This window comes from Perissodus microlepis, chromosome 5, assembly GCF_051167445.1.
Source record: "Perissodus microlepis isolate ML-2025 ecotype Zambia chromosome 5, ASM5116744v1, whole genome shotgun sequence".
NCBI lineage: Eukaryota > Metazoa > Chordata > Actinopteri > Cichliformes > Cichlidae > Perissodus > Perissodus microlepis.
This window is the reverse complement of record NC_140465.1, coordinates 34,863,382-34,881,703: the sequence shown is the minus strand read 5'-3', so window position 1 is coordinate 34,881,703 and position 18,322 is coordinate 34,863,382. Positions and strand designations below refer to the sequence as shown.

The 18,322-nt window shown below is 41.1% G+C and overlaps 1 protein-coding gene across 1 annotated transcript in view; it reads left to right on the top strand.

The window, feature by feature from the left end:
* The first annotated feature begins 2,714 nt into the window (after positions 1-2,714).
* LOC146387757 (delayed-rectifier potassium channel regulatory subunit KCNS2) overlaps positions 2,715-18,322 on the top strand; it is a 28,705-nt gene continuing 13,097 nt past the window's right edge. Inside the window, exons 1-8 of the mRNA XM_084929587.1 lie at positions 2,715-2,976; positions 10,844-11,025; positions 11,164-11,297; positions 12,198-12,362; positions 12,442-12,613; positions 13,749-13,832; positions 14,797-14,958; positions 16,286-16,369. Coding sequence (XP_084785713.1) covers positions 10,855-11,025; positions 11,164-11,297; positions 12,198-12,362; positions 12,442-12,613; positions 13,749-13,832; positions 14,797-14,958; positions 16,286-16,369 — 972 coding nt within the window. The 5' untranslated portion in view covers positions 2,715-2,976; positions 10,844-10,854. The remainder of the gene's footprint in view (positions 2,977-10,843; positions 11,026-11,163; positions 11,298-12,197; positions 12,363-12,441; positions 12,614-13,748; positions 13,833-14,796; positions 14,959-16,285; positions 16,370-18,322) is intronic.

Here is an 18,322-nt window from a genome sequence, read left to right as displayed (position 1 = left end):
CTCTAAACACACGCTATACCTAAAAAAGTGTGGTTTGACCTGATTTATCCAGTGAGCACAAACGTTGATTTTGGTCTGAATCAGGTTTGTCCAACTCCAGGCCTCGAGGGCCGGGTCCTGCAGGTTTTAGATCTCACCCTGGGTCAATGCACCTGATTCAAATGATTAGCTCATTACCAGGCCTCTGGAGAACTTCAAGACATGTTGACGAGGTGATTTAGCAATTTCAGTCAGCTGTGATGGATCAAGGACACATCTAAAACCTGCAGGACACCGGCCCTCGAGGCCTGGAGTCGGACACCTCTGGTCTAAATGAAACAAATTAATTGACATTATGCACATTTTTATGTAGGTGCAGTCAGAAGAGTTTGTGGCTAAAGCTTGCTTACAGTATAGATTTGTACATGTACCCTGTCAGGCACACAGCTCTGTCAGCTCTGGCTGCAAACGCAGAAGCCCCACTTGCTAATCAAACATTCTGATTAAGAGGGGCAGCCAATCAGAAGAAAGAAAGCGGGATGAGACAAATGATGAACTGAGTGTAGGGTAGGATTTGTTTTGAACTTTGAATCATGTGAAGTTGCTCAAGTGGAGTCTGTGATTAACAGTGTGGTGACAGAAGCATTACAGCAGGTTAGGTGTTCCAGTTATCAGAGAAGATGACAGAATTTCTTATTGCACCGCACGTAAAATTCTGAAAAATGTTTATGAACAAAACAAAAAGAGAAGCAAAGACGTCCATCGACCCAGACTGAGCTGTAAAACTTCATCATGCACACTAGATGGAGCCCTCATCACAGACATGCAGGAGCTTTCCAACATGGAATACTTACTGTACAGACTCGCTGTGAGAGATAAGACTTCTGTTTTATTTACTAGCTAAATGTAATTTTTGATTTGAAAATTTCCCGTTGATTGCCTAAATATTGAAATAATGTACTACTCATATACCCTTACAAAACAAAAATAAAGAACACTCAATAAACAGGTCAATAACGTTCATAATAAAGTGTAATAGTAATAATAATATGTACTTAATAGTATGGACAGGAAGGTTTCCTTTTCACAAATGTTTCAATGATGAAACTGAGTGAAATATCAGTTGTTACAAAACATAATTTTTCCAGTCTGGTATTTTAAAAACCCAGGTCTGCACACACTGCGCTTATTATTTCTCAGGAATGTGTTTTTCCCATGTTTCCTCATAAAAAAAATTGTGTAATAAAAAGGTAAACAGAACATTTAAAAATATATGAGAAAAAATATAAAAGAAAAGAAGTATGACCCATTATCTCAATGAAATGCTCATTTCTGTATTATAACTCCAGCGTGCAGCAGATCAGTGACATAAAAAGATTGTAGATGTGTAAATGATGAGAACACTTTGTGAACTGGACAGTTTTGCTGAATATTTGAATCAATTTGGAATCTTACTGAATGTCATCATGACTCATATTCCAAACTTCTGTGTGTCACAGCTTGTGCAGAATAAACCTTTGTAATGGTTTACGGCACTCGAATAAACAAATGAACAAATACATCTATTTATAAATTTATTATGAAATCAATAGAGTCTCATGCTCACATGCTGAGATTATGAGGTTGTCAAATGTTGGCAAAGAAACTAATACAAAATACGAAATGAGCTAAAATTAGTCAAATTCACAAATCAGGATAGCGAGATGATGCAGGAAGGAGGAGAAGAAGCTCAAGATCACATGTGGGAAAAAAAGCTGCGGAAAAGATGCAAGTGGGCATATAAGCCTGTCACACTGTGGGCCACACACAGTGCACTTTGGTTCAGACCTAAAACAAAATCAGTTTTCTGTCAGTATAAATAAGCTACATATTTAATCCCTGAGATATCTTAAAGTAAGAAAAAAGTCCAACTAGGAAACTTACTCTCAGTTTTTCTGCACAACAAAGAAATGTTGCTACAGCAGATAAGAGACATCGGTCAGCACATCACTTTGGGCTTAAACTGCAAGAAATAAATGTGTAAAATTATAGAAAGTAGCTCATCACCCAGAAAGTTTTTATTAAATCAGAGATGTTTTTTTATGTTTATTTATTACGTAATTACTTTGGTGCTGTATGAATAGCCATTGAGAAGGTCTTTATCAGTGCAACGAGTTGTAAACATTTATTAAATTATAGTTCAAATTCAGGTAATCACCATTTTAAATACAGTTTATGCTTTCCTTCACATTTTCCAGTGGACCGGATTGGAGTCTTTCTTGAGGCAGTTATGGCCCCCAGCCCTCATGTTTGACACCACTGATTTAAGCAGAATTGAACACGTGACACAGACACTGTTGGCAATACAGTGAGGAAGTGTTTTAAAGTTTATACCTTAATAAGAAAAAAGGTAAGTCAGCTGTTCACAGCTGCAGTGTGTCCCTGCTGGGATATCAAAGCCTTAATGTAGGAAATAAAAGTAAATTAATTAAAAAAAGAAGAAGAAGAAGAAGTGGCATTTGGGACTTTACACGTTTTTATTACACACACACACACACACACACAGAGCTTACATCCCAGATGTAAGATATAAGAGATATTACGATGACGGTGTTAGGAGCCGGTTTAACGCAGCTGCGCTGATTCTCCGCGGAGAGATTAAAACTTTAAAAACAGCCTCGCTGAACTCTCAATAACCGCTGAGCGCCGCAAACGCATCATAAAAAGTCTTTCATACAGGAGACGTGTCTCACTCGGAGATCGGCTCTTGTTACGGAATGTGACGGAAAAAGCCGAAGACCGCCTCCGAGAGAGAAGACGGACCGATGAGCGCTTCAGATGGAGGAAAGCTGCGCGCGCACGGCGGACTGTGACAGCCCTGCAGCAGGAGGCTGAAGTTTCCAGCACGAGGAGGTCGCGCGGGTTTTACAAGGTTTCTTGTTTGTTTTCCAGCGATCACATCCTTTTCAGAGGTGGAGGAGTGAAAAACTTCATCATGGGGTGAAGATGACATCACAGGTAAGTCACATTAAAACACACCAGCATCTTTTTTCGTCGCGTGGTCTTAGTGAAATAGATTTAAAGTGGCAGCTCCAGTTATCGCAGTTTACTCTGGGAAGTTTCGCCCTTTTGTTTGCAGCACTGCTTCTCGCTCACGGAGGGAGTTTGTTGTTGAAGATGCTTTTTTCCCCACCGCTGTGATTCCAGGCTGCCGGTGCTGAATTATAGATCAACTTTATTTCTGTATGTGCACCAAAGCAGCTGCCCGGAGAGCTCAGCATGTAATTACAGACACACGGAGGCTCCCAGTGTCGCACTCTTATTTAATGTGGGGGGCAAGAATATATTTAAAGTATTATTTAAGATTTCATTAACAAGCTGTGGAGCCCTTAGTGGGCCTGTTCTGCTCCTTGTAAATTTCCCGTGGTGTATACTATTTCAGTGGATGTTCATACTAAATATGTAAAAACTTAAATAATATTCATCCCTGTCAACCACAAGCTCAGACTGTCTGAAACACTGAGGTTTCAGACAGTCTGAGGTTCACTCAGCACTTACATCCCTAAGAACTGTCTCAGGGACAAACCTTCTGTTTGCAAAGGGCAGCCAATCTGAAGAAAGCCATCCTGTACATGACAAATAAGGATTATTTCAAAATCTGACTCATGCAAAGCCACTGTGGTAAAGTCAGAGAATAAACATCTGAAGCTGGAAATGAGCATAATAAGCCCACTTTAATACGACAGATGCAGTGCAGCGGGTAATAAAGAGCTATGTTTGTTTCATTTAGTGAAACAAAATCTAAAAAATGGGTCAGCTCTAGGTCAGTGTTGGTGTCAGAAACAGAGGCTTTGAGGAAATCTATCATTTTAGAGCTGCAGTGGATGAACAGTGTTTCCAGATAACAAAAACAAACATACTTTAAAGTTATAATGGGGAGTTTCTTATCCTGAACAAACTCCTTCGAGCTAAAGTCAGTTACTGAGCGTCGGGAGCAGTTTACTCTAACAACAACATAATCCAGGCTCAGTGAAGGCTGTGTGATATGTCTGTGAAGGTTCTCAGTCATCCAGGTCATCGTAGTCTAAGGAGCTTGGAAAGAAAAGTGTCTGGACTTCTTTAGGTTGCTTGAAGACGTTTCACCTCTCATCCGAGAAGCTTCTTCAGTTCTAAGGTCAAATGGTGGAGAGTCACAGATTTAAGCCCAGTGGGAGTTTCCCCCCAAAGAGGGACAAAAGGACGCCCTGATGATCCTCTACCTAATCACATGAGCCAAGGTGTGAAAACGGGTGTGGGTCACAATCAGCCAGGGTTTCGGGTGAGCTCATTGTGAAACCTAGTCCAGGATGTGAGTGGGCATTAAGGCGTCTGGGAAGGGATCTCCCAGACACTCTCTGATACACCGGCTACATACCCTATGTATCAGAGAAACTCAGGAGAGTTTTCTCCAAGCACGGCATCCCAGTGTACTTCAGACCCAGCAACACACTCAGGCCGAAACTGGTTCACCCGAAAGACAAAACTCCAAAACACAAACTTAATAATGTGGTGTATGCTGTACAGTGCAGTGAGGAATGTCCAGACCTCTACATTGGAGAGACCAAACAGCCACTTCACAAGCGCATGGCACAACATAGAAGAGCCACCTCCACAGCTGTCCATCTGCATCTAGAGAACAAAGGTCACTCTTTCAAGGATGCCAACGTTCACATTTTGGACAGAGAGGACAGATGGTTTGAAAGAGGAGTGAAAGAAGCCATTTACGTCCACTGTGAGCGACCATCTTTGAACAGAGGCGGTGGTTTACGACACCAACTGTCTGCCATCTATAATCCAGTTTTGAGTTCCCTCCCCAGACGCCTTAACGCCCACTCACATCCTGGGCCATCTGACCTCAGGAATTCGCATGATAAGGTGGGGCCAGGTTTCACAATGAGCTCACCTGAAACCCTGGCTGATTGTGACTCACACCCGTTTTCAAACCTTGGCTCATGTGTTTAGGTAGAGGATCATCAGGGGGTCCTTTGTCCCTCTTTGGGGGGACACTCCCACGGGGTTTAAATTAGAGATGGACCGATCCGATATTACGTATCGGTATCGGTCCCATACTGACCTAAATTACTGGATATCGGAGAGAAATAAAAAATGTAATCCGATCCGAAGTATCACAAAATCACCTCACAAAACGCGCTACTTGGCGTAACCCAGCTCGGCGCATCGGAGCAGTATGTGTCACCTGATAGAGCGGCTGTTGTCTGCGACACCTGTCGGCGGTCTGTTGGAGCATTTGGAGCCTTGCTAAATGCTTCCTAACCGCGGCATTTCATCTCAGCGAAAACTATCCCAGAGAAGTAAAGCAAGTGTGTAAGTTCATCCCTGAATGTTTGCAGAGTATTTCCACGTTAAGCTTAACAACTGATATATTGAGCCACAGCTGGACTGACCATCGGAGTTCCATATTGAGGTGAAAAGGAAGCGATTTGTCCCGTATTTCAGCTAGAATTAAAAAATAGACACAAAGCTGGAGTTATTCTGTCTTTGCTGCGCAGTTGCATCTACTCTCATTCACTCCCCCTTTCTCTCCTGTTATTACTTCAAACATGAAACTGATCAATGATCAGCTGATCGGGTTTTCTGCTGCAAGTCCCGTCTTTCTTGTTTGTTTATCGCCCACTTTGCGCTAGAAAGAGGAGACCAGCGGATAAACAACAGCAGCACGTTTAAGCTTGATAAGCTGTTGTTAGAATGTATTTATAAAATCTGCTGGTCATGATATCGGTTGGGATATGTGGTGAGAGGGAAACATGAAGATGAAACCAGGAGATGTCCTTACTGAACCATCAGAGCTGAACAGGTGATGGAGAAACAGGTTTACCTTTTAGGTGACATGAATGAGTTGAAGGGAAGTTATGAACTGTTTCTGAGAGACAAATAACACCAGGATCCTTTTTTACGTAGCTGACGGCTGGTAACTGTGCAGGGGCGGGTCTAGCAAAGTTTTGTTGGGGGCCAGGTAGGCCATTAACAGGGAAAGGGGGGCACAAAGAAATACTTTTCTTTGTTATGTCATTTAAAAACTTTGAATAAATAATTATCTGAATCTTACAACAAAACTGGTCATCTGATTAAATGTATAGAAATCCATTATTGTATATAGTAACTAATAAGTCTAATATACACCCTAGTAAGCTATAGTACTTTTTCCTTTGGTACCATCTGTGCAGTCTGCAATTCTGTTGAAGAAAGATGTTGAATCTATTTAAATATTGTAGAAAAATAATTGATTTCTGTGCATCTGTTTTACATTTGCATTAAATTAAGGTTGATTACATTGATTAAGGGCGGGGGGTGGTTCCCTAACATTTTTGCTGGGAGTTGGCAACCCTATTAGTTAGGTAGGTAAGTACTCTTTAAAATACCAGAATAGGGAGGATGGTGTAGGTTTAAATTTATTAGATTGATCAGTGTTGCTAAACTATAAAATGTTTTGGGTGGAGTGTATTTTTGGCATACAGGTATAACAGAATAGCTTTGGTCGCTTGTTTTTTAAAACTCAAGTATGAACTTATACAAAATGCAGCGAGATATTTATAAAAAACAGTTTTATTGATTACAAAATATGCTATATCGGCTTCATATCGGTATCGGCAGATATCCAAATTTATGATATCGGAATCGGTATCGGATATTAAAAAGTGGTATCGTGCCATCTCTAGTTTAAATCTGGGACTCTCTATCATTTGACCCTAGAATGAAGAAGCTTCTCGGATGAGAGGTGAAAAGTCCAGTCGCTTTTCTTTCCAAGCTCCTTAGACAAGGCTGTGTGATGAGTTTAAGAGGTCCAGTAAGACACTCCTGAGTTCAGATTATTTTGTAAGTTTTGTTTACATTCAGCTTTTATCACCAGAGGCCATTTTCAGTGGTTAAATATTCTTGCCTCATCAGTTTAATGCATGGAGGCATTCGGTCGTTGAATCTTTAGAAATGTATTTCTGAGCATGCATCAACTTCAGAGAGGGACCGTTAACTCTCGTGGTTTCACAACAATGTATGCATTTACAAGGATGTACCACAAAGAGAGCATAAACAATTATGAAGGATGAAAAATAACCATAAAACCAACCACATGAAAGAAGAAAACACAAGAGAACCACAAAGACCGACCATAAAAAAACAGACAATGACCATGCAGAGACAAAACATTCACATAAATATGATTAACTAAAAATCACCAAAGAAACCAAACACAGCAAAGAGGAGACCAGAGATTACAGTGAAGTATATCCGAAATATATCAGCTGTGCATTACTGTGTGGCTGGATTCTAATGTTTCAGCAGCTGAATGTAATGTTGGCTTTTTCAGACTGAAATCATATTTCATAAATTAATCATGGCCAACTTTTAAATAAACATGTAGCTACACACGAATTCAAAGGGATGTAAAAAAATCTGTTTTTCTGTTAAAAATGTGGTCAAGTGTAAAAGAGCGTTATATAGTAATGTACATGGAAGTATTATTATTATTATTATTATTATTATTATTATTATTATTACTATTATTATTGTTATTATTATTATTATTCTTGTCCAGCGCTCTGTGAGTTCTTACACCCATCTCTGAGTTTGACCCAAACATGCCGCTGACGGATGAAGACAGATTTCAGCTGCGGTGAAGCGAACAGTAGCCAGGACGTGTGACCATAAATCAGTGAGCTGAGCGAAGAGAAACCTGATTAAATACCAGCAGGAAGACAGTGAAAGATTCAGGAGCAGATGAAGTCAGAGCGTCCTGGTTAAAACGCCATTATGTCCACATTAGGTTAACACCTCTCTGCGATTCCTCGGGCGATTTCCTACACTCTGTAATTAGAGGCTGTGTAACCTTGTTACATTACATTATAGCTACACTTTACCTGCAGCGAGGCACTTACTGCAGCCTCACAATGGATGGATGGATGGATGGATGGATGTCCTCAGTCCTGCTAGAGTGAGCACCACACGAGAAGCAACCGTTTGGATATTTACACTCTGATGACAAATACAAACTGTCACCTGTGCTGCCTTTGTTTCCCCTGCAGCATCTGCTGCCTGCTCCACTCTGTGTGTAGAGGACGGCCACACAAAGGCTCAGAAATACAAGGAGGGTGTACACTGAGGGAATATCAATCACAATCCAAACTGGAAGCAGCATTTTATGTCTGAAGTGCATCTCACCTATTAAAAGTGGTTTAAAATATACACAACAGTTTAGTACTGATGTGACCATGTGACACATGTTTAACCAGATTTCCCCACATAAAAGCAGCCTGGCACATCGTCAGCTCAGACTCTGATGACTGCAAAAGTCAAAACACAGAAGATGAAGAGGAAATGTGTCTGCGAGTTAACCCAGCAGGGATACTATTACAAGGAATAACTGAGGATAATTTTTTAAAAGCAACACAGGATGGCCTTAAAGCCTCACATTATTATACTACAGTATATATACTGAAGGATTTTTGTGTTCCCTTTAAAGACATCAGTGAAAAAAAGTACAAATTGGTGCAGAAACACAAGTTATGAAGTGTCAGGTTCAAAAGTTTTTTGTGGGGGAATCCTCACCAGACATGCTGTATAATATCCAACTGTAGTGTTCACATGACGCCAAGTCTCAGCCCTCAGACAGGTCTTTGAAAGAGTGTCACGATAAACTGTTGTGTGGTGTGTTTGGGGGACGGCTGTAAATTGTAGCTCCAAAAACACGAGTTACACTCAGCTCAAACTGGCGGTGATGGAGTGAAAATGAAAACAGTGCTGCAGACACCTTCTTCATCCTCACAACCTTTACTTGTTGCTAAGCGATATTAATGCAATTCTTGGCAACTAAACAGGACTGAATTATGTTTTCCTGGCGGTCATGTTACCTTGGTATTGTTAAAAAACATCTTAAATCACAGCAGGAAGATTTGGGAGACGCTGATAACATCACAGCACTTTCCACAATTTTGGGGGTTTGATGTGAACTTTGTAATTTACTCATCTGTTGTCTGATTTCATTGTGTAGCTTCTTTTTGTTGTGAAAGTATGCACGCTGTGTGGGTGTTTGCACCGGGAGTACAGTAAATGAGCATGTGTGGGAGTTCTGGCTGCATCGATATATGTTTTTTTGTTTTTTTAAACTTGATGGAGAAAGTTGCAAGAAACCATGTGGTCAGAAGAACCGTTTTAAATCTTCTGCTTCTTGCACAGAAACACTTTGAAAATGTGCAAACTGTGGTTACGCTTAGATTAAGTCTGGCTTTCAACCAGTGCTTGTTGTGTTTTGTGGTCAACATGAAAATGTCTCTATGTACTTACATATTAGTGTCTGCCCCCCTGGTCTTAAAAGTGCATTTAGAGGAGCAGGTGGAGTTAGAGGAGCTAGAATTTTAAAAAGAAGCTCAAACATTTGGAGCAGAAAATAAAGCTGAGACTCTTCTTTGTTACACGCTCTTCATGGGGGGTTTGATGAGTGCTGACTCAGCTTGAGATAAAGAAGACAAAGATTAAGGGCGAGAGATGAGTCATGATTCAGTCAGATGCACATTAACTGTCAAACGATCACAGCTTCCATTAAAATTTTGTGTCTGTCATCAAAGGGGTCGTATTCAGCTAATTTCCAGCCCCAAGAATAGCTCTGAGTGATCGCAGTTCAAAATAATCCTTGTTTATGTCATGGTGAAACCCTCCCAGTTCATCCTGTGTCTGAAACAAGACGATTTAGCTCCTCCCAGCTTGTTTCTGATTGGTCGCTCATCACAAACTGAAGGTTTTGGGGAATATATTATTTTCTATCCCCATCCATAATGTCCAGGATGGACATGGGTGGAGATGTCCACTCTTTATGACATCACAAAGATCTAAGAGCAGAAAAAACTGTGTGAATCTGAGTGTTTAGCACAGTCTGAAGCCTGGCACATGTGACTCATAGAAGGAAGGAGGAGAAGGATAAACTGTGCAGCCTGAACTGCATAGGTTTCCTCTACCTGTACATGACGTATAGATGCAAGAATAAGAATAAAACGTGATTGTTTGAGTGAGTGATAGTAGAACAGAGGGTGATTATTTATCATTGTTAGTGATACTGTATCGCAGTACTTACTCCTCACTAGAAGGCTGCAGCTGCTGAATATAAAGCAGCTCTCATGTAACTGAATCTGGACCGTAAAGATCGCGTGTACTCAGAAAACCATGCATCGATAAATTCTCTTTGAAAAAAAAAAACGTTGAGAAATGCCTCCGAGTTTCGGCTCAGCAGAACCACGGCTGAAAATGCCGATTTAAGTTCGGAAACATCACTTTGAATTGGCTTTTCCATCTCTGATGTCTTTTCCTTTTAAGATGATTCTTTTCTCTCGCTGTCTCACTTATGTGTCTTACTCACAGATTCACATGTGAGACAAGAATCAAGGGGGGGGGGGGGGTATAATGAGAAGTCTTCACAGAAACTGCTGCAGATCTGTGTTTGTGTCCTGTGGAGATTTAATTCAAAGCTGAATTGATTTTTATGTCTGAGCACAGCTTGGCTGTTTGGGTTTTATCCATATACGTTCACAGTTTTTGAAATTAACCAGCAATTTTATCACAAATGACTTACACAAAGGAAAACTGTTGCAGCAGAAACATGCGGGGATGTGGTGAAAGGAGATGAATGGTGACAGATGGTTTAGTATACTGGCATGATGTGGTAAATATGTTGGAAAGGGTATGTTTACAGGACTCAGGCTAACACACCGATAGATCAGACTCACTTCTTTTTTATCTACATCGTGTCTTTTAATAATGTAACGACAAAATTAAATGTCTCTAAAAAGTGTCACAGTGGTGTTTTTCAGTTTGTGTTTATTTCATTGTCTTTGTGTCTCAGCTGATCTAACCATGGGGAAGGAGAGTCTGCCCAGCTGGGCTCACCAGGACTCTGACGAGGGTCTCGTCCACGTGAACGTCGGAGGTCTGAAGAGGAGCCTCTGTTCCAGCACGCTGAAGAAATTCCCAGACACCAGACTGGGAAAGCTGCTGGCATGTGACTCAGAGGAGGCCATACTGCAGGTGGGCTGATGTGTTTGGGTGTGAGTGGGATACGACTGACACGAGACGTGATGGATTTTTGCTTGACTTCCTAAAAGCCCACCTGCTTCTCTTCTTCTTCACTCTTCCTCTGTCGTATTCCCACCTTTCCTGCTATAGGTGTGTGATGACTATGATGTGCAGGAGAAGGAGTTTTACTTTGATAGGAATCCCGGCCTGTTCCCTTACGTCATCCACTTCTACCAAACTGGCAAACTTCACATCATGGAGGAGCTGTGCGTCTTCTCCTTCAGGTCTGTCTGAGCAACATTCATTTTAACATCCTCATCCCTCTGCAGCCCAGAGAACCTTTACACCTGTCATACCAATCTAGCTGTAACCGATTGTAGACGTTTGTGACTCAAACAAAGGTTTTAGTCAGTTCAGTTTTTCTTGGTTTAGCTCATCTGACCTGTAATCAGACACAGCAGCTGCTAACGGACTTCACTGTTCATTGTTGCTTTGCATGAAAAACTTTAAAGCCTAAAAACATAAACAGTAAAATGAATTCATCAACTCTACACAATCGTGTAAAATTTAAACAGCTGATCCTTTAAAAAAGTCACAAACCCAAACTACTAAGACTAAGTTGTAACATCTCACCTCTTATTCATGATCTCACACACTGAAGCACTGCTGTTGTGCACAAATGTGACGTCATCTACAGTCACTGAGGGTGCAGCGCTGGTGGTGGAGGTTTTGATTGGTCCCGTGTCATGTCCTGGACATGAACGCAAAGACTGAGCTCCACGGTTGGATTGTTTTTGTTTTACTTTTCTTTCACTTTTGTTAAACTGAGGTTTGCTCAAAAAGCCTGTTTGGTTACCTTCAGGAACACAGCCTGGTTTTCACACCAAAGCAAATCTGCAAATCCTGTAGTGGATCTTCAGGTGTGTCAGTGTTATATTTGTGCTGGAAAGAACAAGCAGAGATTTAACGTGAATTAGGCTTTTGGCCTGCTTGCATATGTCCTTTGTTTATGCAGCATAATTATAGGAGTCATGGATCCATTTAGTGCACTAATAACATTGGAAGCAGATGAGAGAAAAAACAGATGGAAATCATTTTATTTTGATGTAGTTTGTGTGACTTTTTTGCACTTTTCTTTTAATACTGCATAGATAACCTTGATTTGGCTTCTATTCCCCGAACAGCCAGGAGATCGAGTACTGGGGCATCAATGAGTTCTTCCTGGACAGTTGCTGTAGTTACCGTTACCACGACCGCAAACTGGAGAGCAGCCGACATCGCAGCTGGGACGATGAGAGCGACGCCAGCAGTGTAGACACATCTGTGGACGAGATATCCGACTTAAACAAGTAAAAGACACACAGCTGCACTTTCTTTCTCCTTTTTTAAAATAAATTATTAACTCGCTGCCTTTTTCCACCTTCGCAGAGACATGCAGCACTTCCAGGAAGTGCGTTATGGGAACATCAGGAAGTGTTTGTGGTTGACGCTGGAGAACCCGGGATACTCGATCCCCAGCAAGCTCTTCAGTCTGCTCTCCATCGGAGTGGTGCTCACATCCATCTCCACCATGTGTATCAACAGCATGCCAGAGTATCAGGTGGGTACGGCGAGCTCGAAACGTGGAGACCAAACAACACGGTTCAGTCAGCTTTCAGCAGGAAGCATCTGTTGGCTTCATCGGGCTGATTTAGGCTCAGATGAAGACAATTAGAGTATTTAACCCTTTTCATCCACAGTTTCATTAAAACAGTTTGTTTGCTCTCAGAGTCAAACTCAGTGAAATCAAATAGACAAACTAATTTTGTGTGACTTACACTCGTCTAATATTACCAAAGATGTCTTTCACAAATGAACAGCCTTAAATCCGCTTTGAGAAAGACAGAAAAACATGCTTGAAACAACCTTATGAACTGAAAACAAAGTAAAATACTGATAATTGTTTGGATCCAAACAGAGTGATGCTAAAAGTCAGCTCTGTAAACCTTTGCTGTGCCAAAGTACCCGGGTCCAGGTCACAGGGACAGCGATGTCCTGGCCAGCTCTCCCAGCTTTTTAAGGAAGTAAACTGAGATATAATCTCTCCAGTGTGTCCTTTAACTGCTCAGACAGTCTGCAGAGGAAGTTCATTTCCTTCATTTGTGACCTCACTCTTTCAGTAAGTAGCCAAAGGTGATGGTGGGAAACTAAATGAACCAGTAAATCAACAGCTTGGACACGCAGCTCTCTGTGCTTTAGATTTTTCCTGATTAAGTCCCAAAACACACGAACAACTATTTACATAAAGATAATTACAGAAGAATAAAGTACCAATAAAATGATTTAATCAGTCAGATAGATTAACCCTGTTTTACTTGTGTTTTGTTTAAATTCTTGATGCCTTATTGAGTCTATTTTTTAACACGTTTTTATCCTTAGTCCACCTTATATCATCACTTTTACTGATGTTTGTATTTGCATTTATTACAGCAGATCATTTCTGTTTAGCCACCATGTGTCTGTTTCTCTTTTCTTTGGCCCTAAGATCAGCGTTCATGCTGAACTGAGCATTCTACCTTTGATGTCTGTTAAAGCAAATCCTGTCGTTGAAAAGATACATAAATAAAAATTTGTGTTTGTAATTATTTCAAAATAAAAATATCTAATGGGCTCTTAAATTTTAATACATTTGAAATCACTAAATGTGTAATTTAAAACACTTTTAGAAACTGTCCTCTGTCCTTTTTTTCTCCCAGACTTTTGATTCTGATGGAAAGTTGATTGAAGAGCCGACCATGCAGGCGCTGGAGGTGTTCTGCTCCTGCTGGTTCACCTTCGAGGTGAGGTGATTAAAACTAAGCATGCTGTGAACTGTTTTACTGTGCACTAAAAACTCACTGGGTCTAATATTTAAGGTTGTGTATAAGGGCATTTCCCATGCATGTCAATGAGAAGAAAAAAAGTAATAAACTTAACTGTGTATCAGTTAAGCAAACAATAAAGATAATATGCTTTAAAATGATCATAAATATGTATATGGCAGTTTTAATCTCACGCTGGAAATTTATCAAAGGGAAGATGAAACACAGCACAGAGTTTAATGTCTTTGCAGGGATGAAGGAAAAGGCACTTTAAACACTCCTGAAAGATAGCAACGTGCTACACAGTGAAGGCAGGAAACACAGAACAGAGAGGATCACTCCGAAAATATACGGAGCAGGAAGTGAAAAAAAAACAGAGAAACAGGTCGTGAAGGAAGACACAGGGACAACTTCACAAAGACTAACAGAGTAAATACAGCAGAGAGAGAAAGGTACAGAAGGAGGGAAATAAACTTATGGAAGCCAAGTGAGGAAATACCCTTCAAAATAAAACAGGAAGAACGTCAGTTTGAGGTTTGAGCCCGACCCACGTTCCTTTACTGTGTATCTTTCCCCGCTCTCTCTCCCCTCTTTACTGCTGTCCTGTCAAATAAAATACCCGTCAAATAAATCTTTAAAATAAAGAAGGAAGTAAAATGAAAGGAAGACAAAGAACATCACTCAAAGACGCGGGGAACTCACGAGACAGAGAAAAACCCCTCAAAGAATGCAAAGTCAGACCATGATGAGCTGTTACATACTTCATTCAATTGGTTTGACTTGCATCAGTTTAATTTTATTTCTTTGTTTAAACCAAACACAAGGTAGGCAGGCACAGTTAAAATACCTAAACTTAAATATTAGGCCCAAATATGTCAGTGCTGATAGAGACGCTGAACACAGAGGACAGTGACAAACGCTGAGTGTTTGTGATCTCTTTGAGGTCGTCACGCGGCTGCTGCTCGCACCAAACAGGAAGAAGTTCTTCCATCACCCTCTGAACATTATTGACATGGTGTCTGTGGTTCCCATCTACGTCACTCTGGTCTTTGACGTGACTCTGGGATCCGAGTCCGAGCTGGGCAACCTGGGACGACTCATACAGGTCTGTGCTGTGGATGTGGACCGCATGCTGCTCTGGTAAAAATGTAACGAAGGATTCGTCACATTTGTCATAATCGCTCAGTAAAGGCTGTGAATGTTTGTATTTATGGTGACAGTGTCTGATATGCAGTATTAATCTCATCAGTCCCATCAAAGAGCACACTGTTAATATTACATGCACCATCTGTGGAGGTTCTGCTAGCCTCAAACTGTAACGCTGAGACAGTATTAATAACTGCAGACCATGTTGAGTGAGATCACACAAGCAACAACAACCAGTTCTCGGACCACACTCATTTTATATTACACACGATGAAGAGAAATCATAAAGGAAGTCAATGTAAGAGTGTATGTTTACTCACAGGTCTTAATGTCACACTTTTAAGATTCTCCTGTAGCAGGAGGAAACTAAGGCTTATGGATTGTAGCTCCATTAGTCTGATATATTTCTGTGCGGCTAATTAGTGCACAACTATGATACATGTGTAACTGGAGCTATTTCTCAATCAATATTTCTAAATTGACAAACAGATTCAAATGCCACAACACAAAACTTGCTCTTTATAACAATGACGTAAAGTTCATTTTAAATTTAAAACATCGGGGTCAGGGATTTTTTTAGGGTTTCGTTTCACAATCGAGTAGCTTTTTCTGATTCCCAGTTCAAAACAGTTATATTTAATGAGGCGCCTCAGTTCACCCACTGTTGAACCCGTTATCACACCAGTATCATACAGACCGCCTGGGCTTATTTTATCATTCTGGCTGTAAAATTAGAAAATAATTCTCATCTTTCAGGAATCATTTTTTCTGTAGCCCACTGTGGTTGAGGAGTTACAGTAATGTGAAGCTGATTTTTCTTTGTTCAGACGGCAGTACCTTGTGAATGCTTTGTGCTTCCCTGATACCCCAAATATCTCCCTAAAGCTCGTCTTGTCTTCTTTCTGAAACGGATTGAATTTTGTCTCTAGCAGAAGCAGTAACAGAGTTACTGTCATTTAAAGAGCACTAAAAATAAAATGGGTCTGCTGCTGAGCTAATGCTAGGGTCTTTAACACCAACATGTCTTTGATGCAACTTCCTTCTGATTGGCTGTTCCTCGCAAACAAAAGCTTAGAGCACATGGTGGGTGTGGCTTCTGTGCTCATTAGAAAAAAACCCAGTCTGAAGCTCGCGGCGATTACTCCTCCGTACAATGACCCCGTTATTTGAAGCTTCGTGACTCCACCGTTGGAACAGTGTAGTGAATGTCTGCAGCTGCTGCCGTGCAGCCAGAGTTCGACTCTTTTTAAAGATTCAGACTCATAGTCCACTCTGTGTCCTCTCAGGTGTTCAGGTTAATGAGGATCTTCAGAGTGTTAAAGTTGGCCCGACACTCGACAGGCCTGCGGTCACTGGGAGCAACACTGCGGGTGAGTGGGGACTCTGTCTGCTCCCACAGACACACAAAGTTTTGTAATGTGTGGATCCCATACACACAGCGACATTAACCAGCCGTACAAACAACGTGACTGATTTTTATTTTGCAGTTTTGTGACATTTTGTTCTGTTGACCTTTCTGTAGACGCCTCAGACACAGGTTGATGGATTGTGAGCAGATCTCAGCTGATGTGATGCACACTGTTTTGGAGATGACACACAAAAAAGACAACTGAAGGAAACTAAAGTTTGCATGTGGGCTGCAGTTTTTAACACAAGATCTCACTGATGTTCACTTGTTGAGTTTAGGGGAATTGTGTCAGTGTGTTTGAGATGGAAGAAAAACAACATTAGGAAACACATGACTTAGCAATTCCAATTAGCTAGCATTGCTGTGGATGGTTTATAATTCAAATCATGCTTTCAAGGTATAAGTTGGATTAGTGAGGTCATCTGTAAAAGCCTTGAAGCTAGCACAATCTATGATGGCAACATTTACACTTTAAGTCATGTTTACACATTAATCTGCTCAGAATTTCTTTATGCAACCTTTAACATCTGATGGAAATTTGGTTTTATATTCTAAATCAGTCCAAGCAACTTTTTTGTGTATATTGTGTATGTTTAGTATCATGTGTAATGTATCAGTGACACCAGCGGGGGAAATGGACGCACCATCCCAATTCCTAAAAAGTTGGGACGCGGCGTAAAATGTTTTTGTAAACCTCATAGACCGTTTCTAAGAAGTAAAATATTTCAGAATAATGTTCCTGAATTTGAAATTGTGAAGGCTGTGAGTATCTCCTCATCTATGATGCATAATATCATCAAAATAATCAGAGAATTGGGAGAAATCTGTGTGTGCAGGGACGGTTCTGCCTATGAACACAACTCACCGTGCCATCTGCGCGGGACGGCAGGTTAAAGCTCTATCGTGCAAACAAGAAGCCGTATGGGAACGTGATCCAGAAACACCGCCGTCTCTCATAGCTGATTAAAATTGGACTGAGGCAACGTGAAAAACTGTTCTGAGGTCAGACGAACTGAAATGTGAAATTCTATTTGGAAATCATGGATGCTACGGCCTCTGGACTAAAGAGCAGAGGGAACATCTGGCTTGTTATCAGCACTCAGTTCAAAAACCTGCATCTCTGATGGTATTACATATGCTTCCATCCAGATGACAACTTTTCCAGGGAAGGCCTTCCTATTCCCGCAGCATAGCTCCGGATAGAAGAGTCCGAGTGCTAAAGTGGCAGCCTGCAGTCCGGACCTTTCACCAACTGAAAATCACTTGTCGCCTGTTGCACATGCCGTCCATCTGAGGATTAGTGATTAGTTTTAAAGACCCGCTCGAGCCAAACCTCTCTGACTGTGATCAGTCAGCATACCTGTTAAGCCACTGACCTGCAACAGACGTCTTTCCCAGGATTTCCAAGCTGGTCTGTATGCACTGAGAAAGGAACTGAGGAAACTTACCTGCCTGTCCACCCTCCACCGCTCCTCCCGTCCCTCCGAGGATGTCAGGATAGTCTAACCACACCTCTGCTCTGGCTCTGACCGAGTCTTCTCTCCTTTGTTGACAAAACAGCCGCCTGAATCACCGTCCTGTGATTCATCAGCCTCAGGTCCTGCTGCCTTTTAAATCTTGTGTAAATACACTTGTTAAACAGCTCTGTCGGTTGCTGGGTTGTGAATGCAGAGTCCAGAACTTCGGAGTCTCCTTTGACTTATGACAGCTGGTCTCCTGAGCTCCCAGATGTTTATGGACTCATAATGCATGCATGTGGGAATGCACGGCCCGTCCCAGCATTCTGAGATGGACTACTGTCATCAAATTCAAAATGAGCATTTATTTTTCTTAAAATTAGATATTTTGTCAATTCTATTGTGAACATAATCTGATATTATGAAAATCCATGTATTCTGTTTTATTTGACATTTTT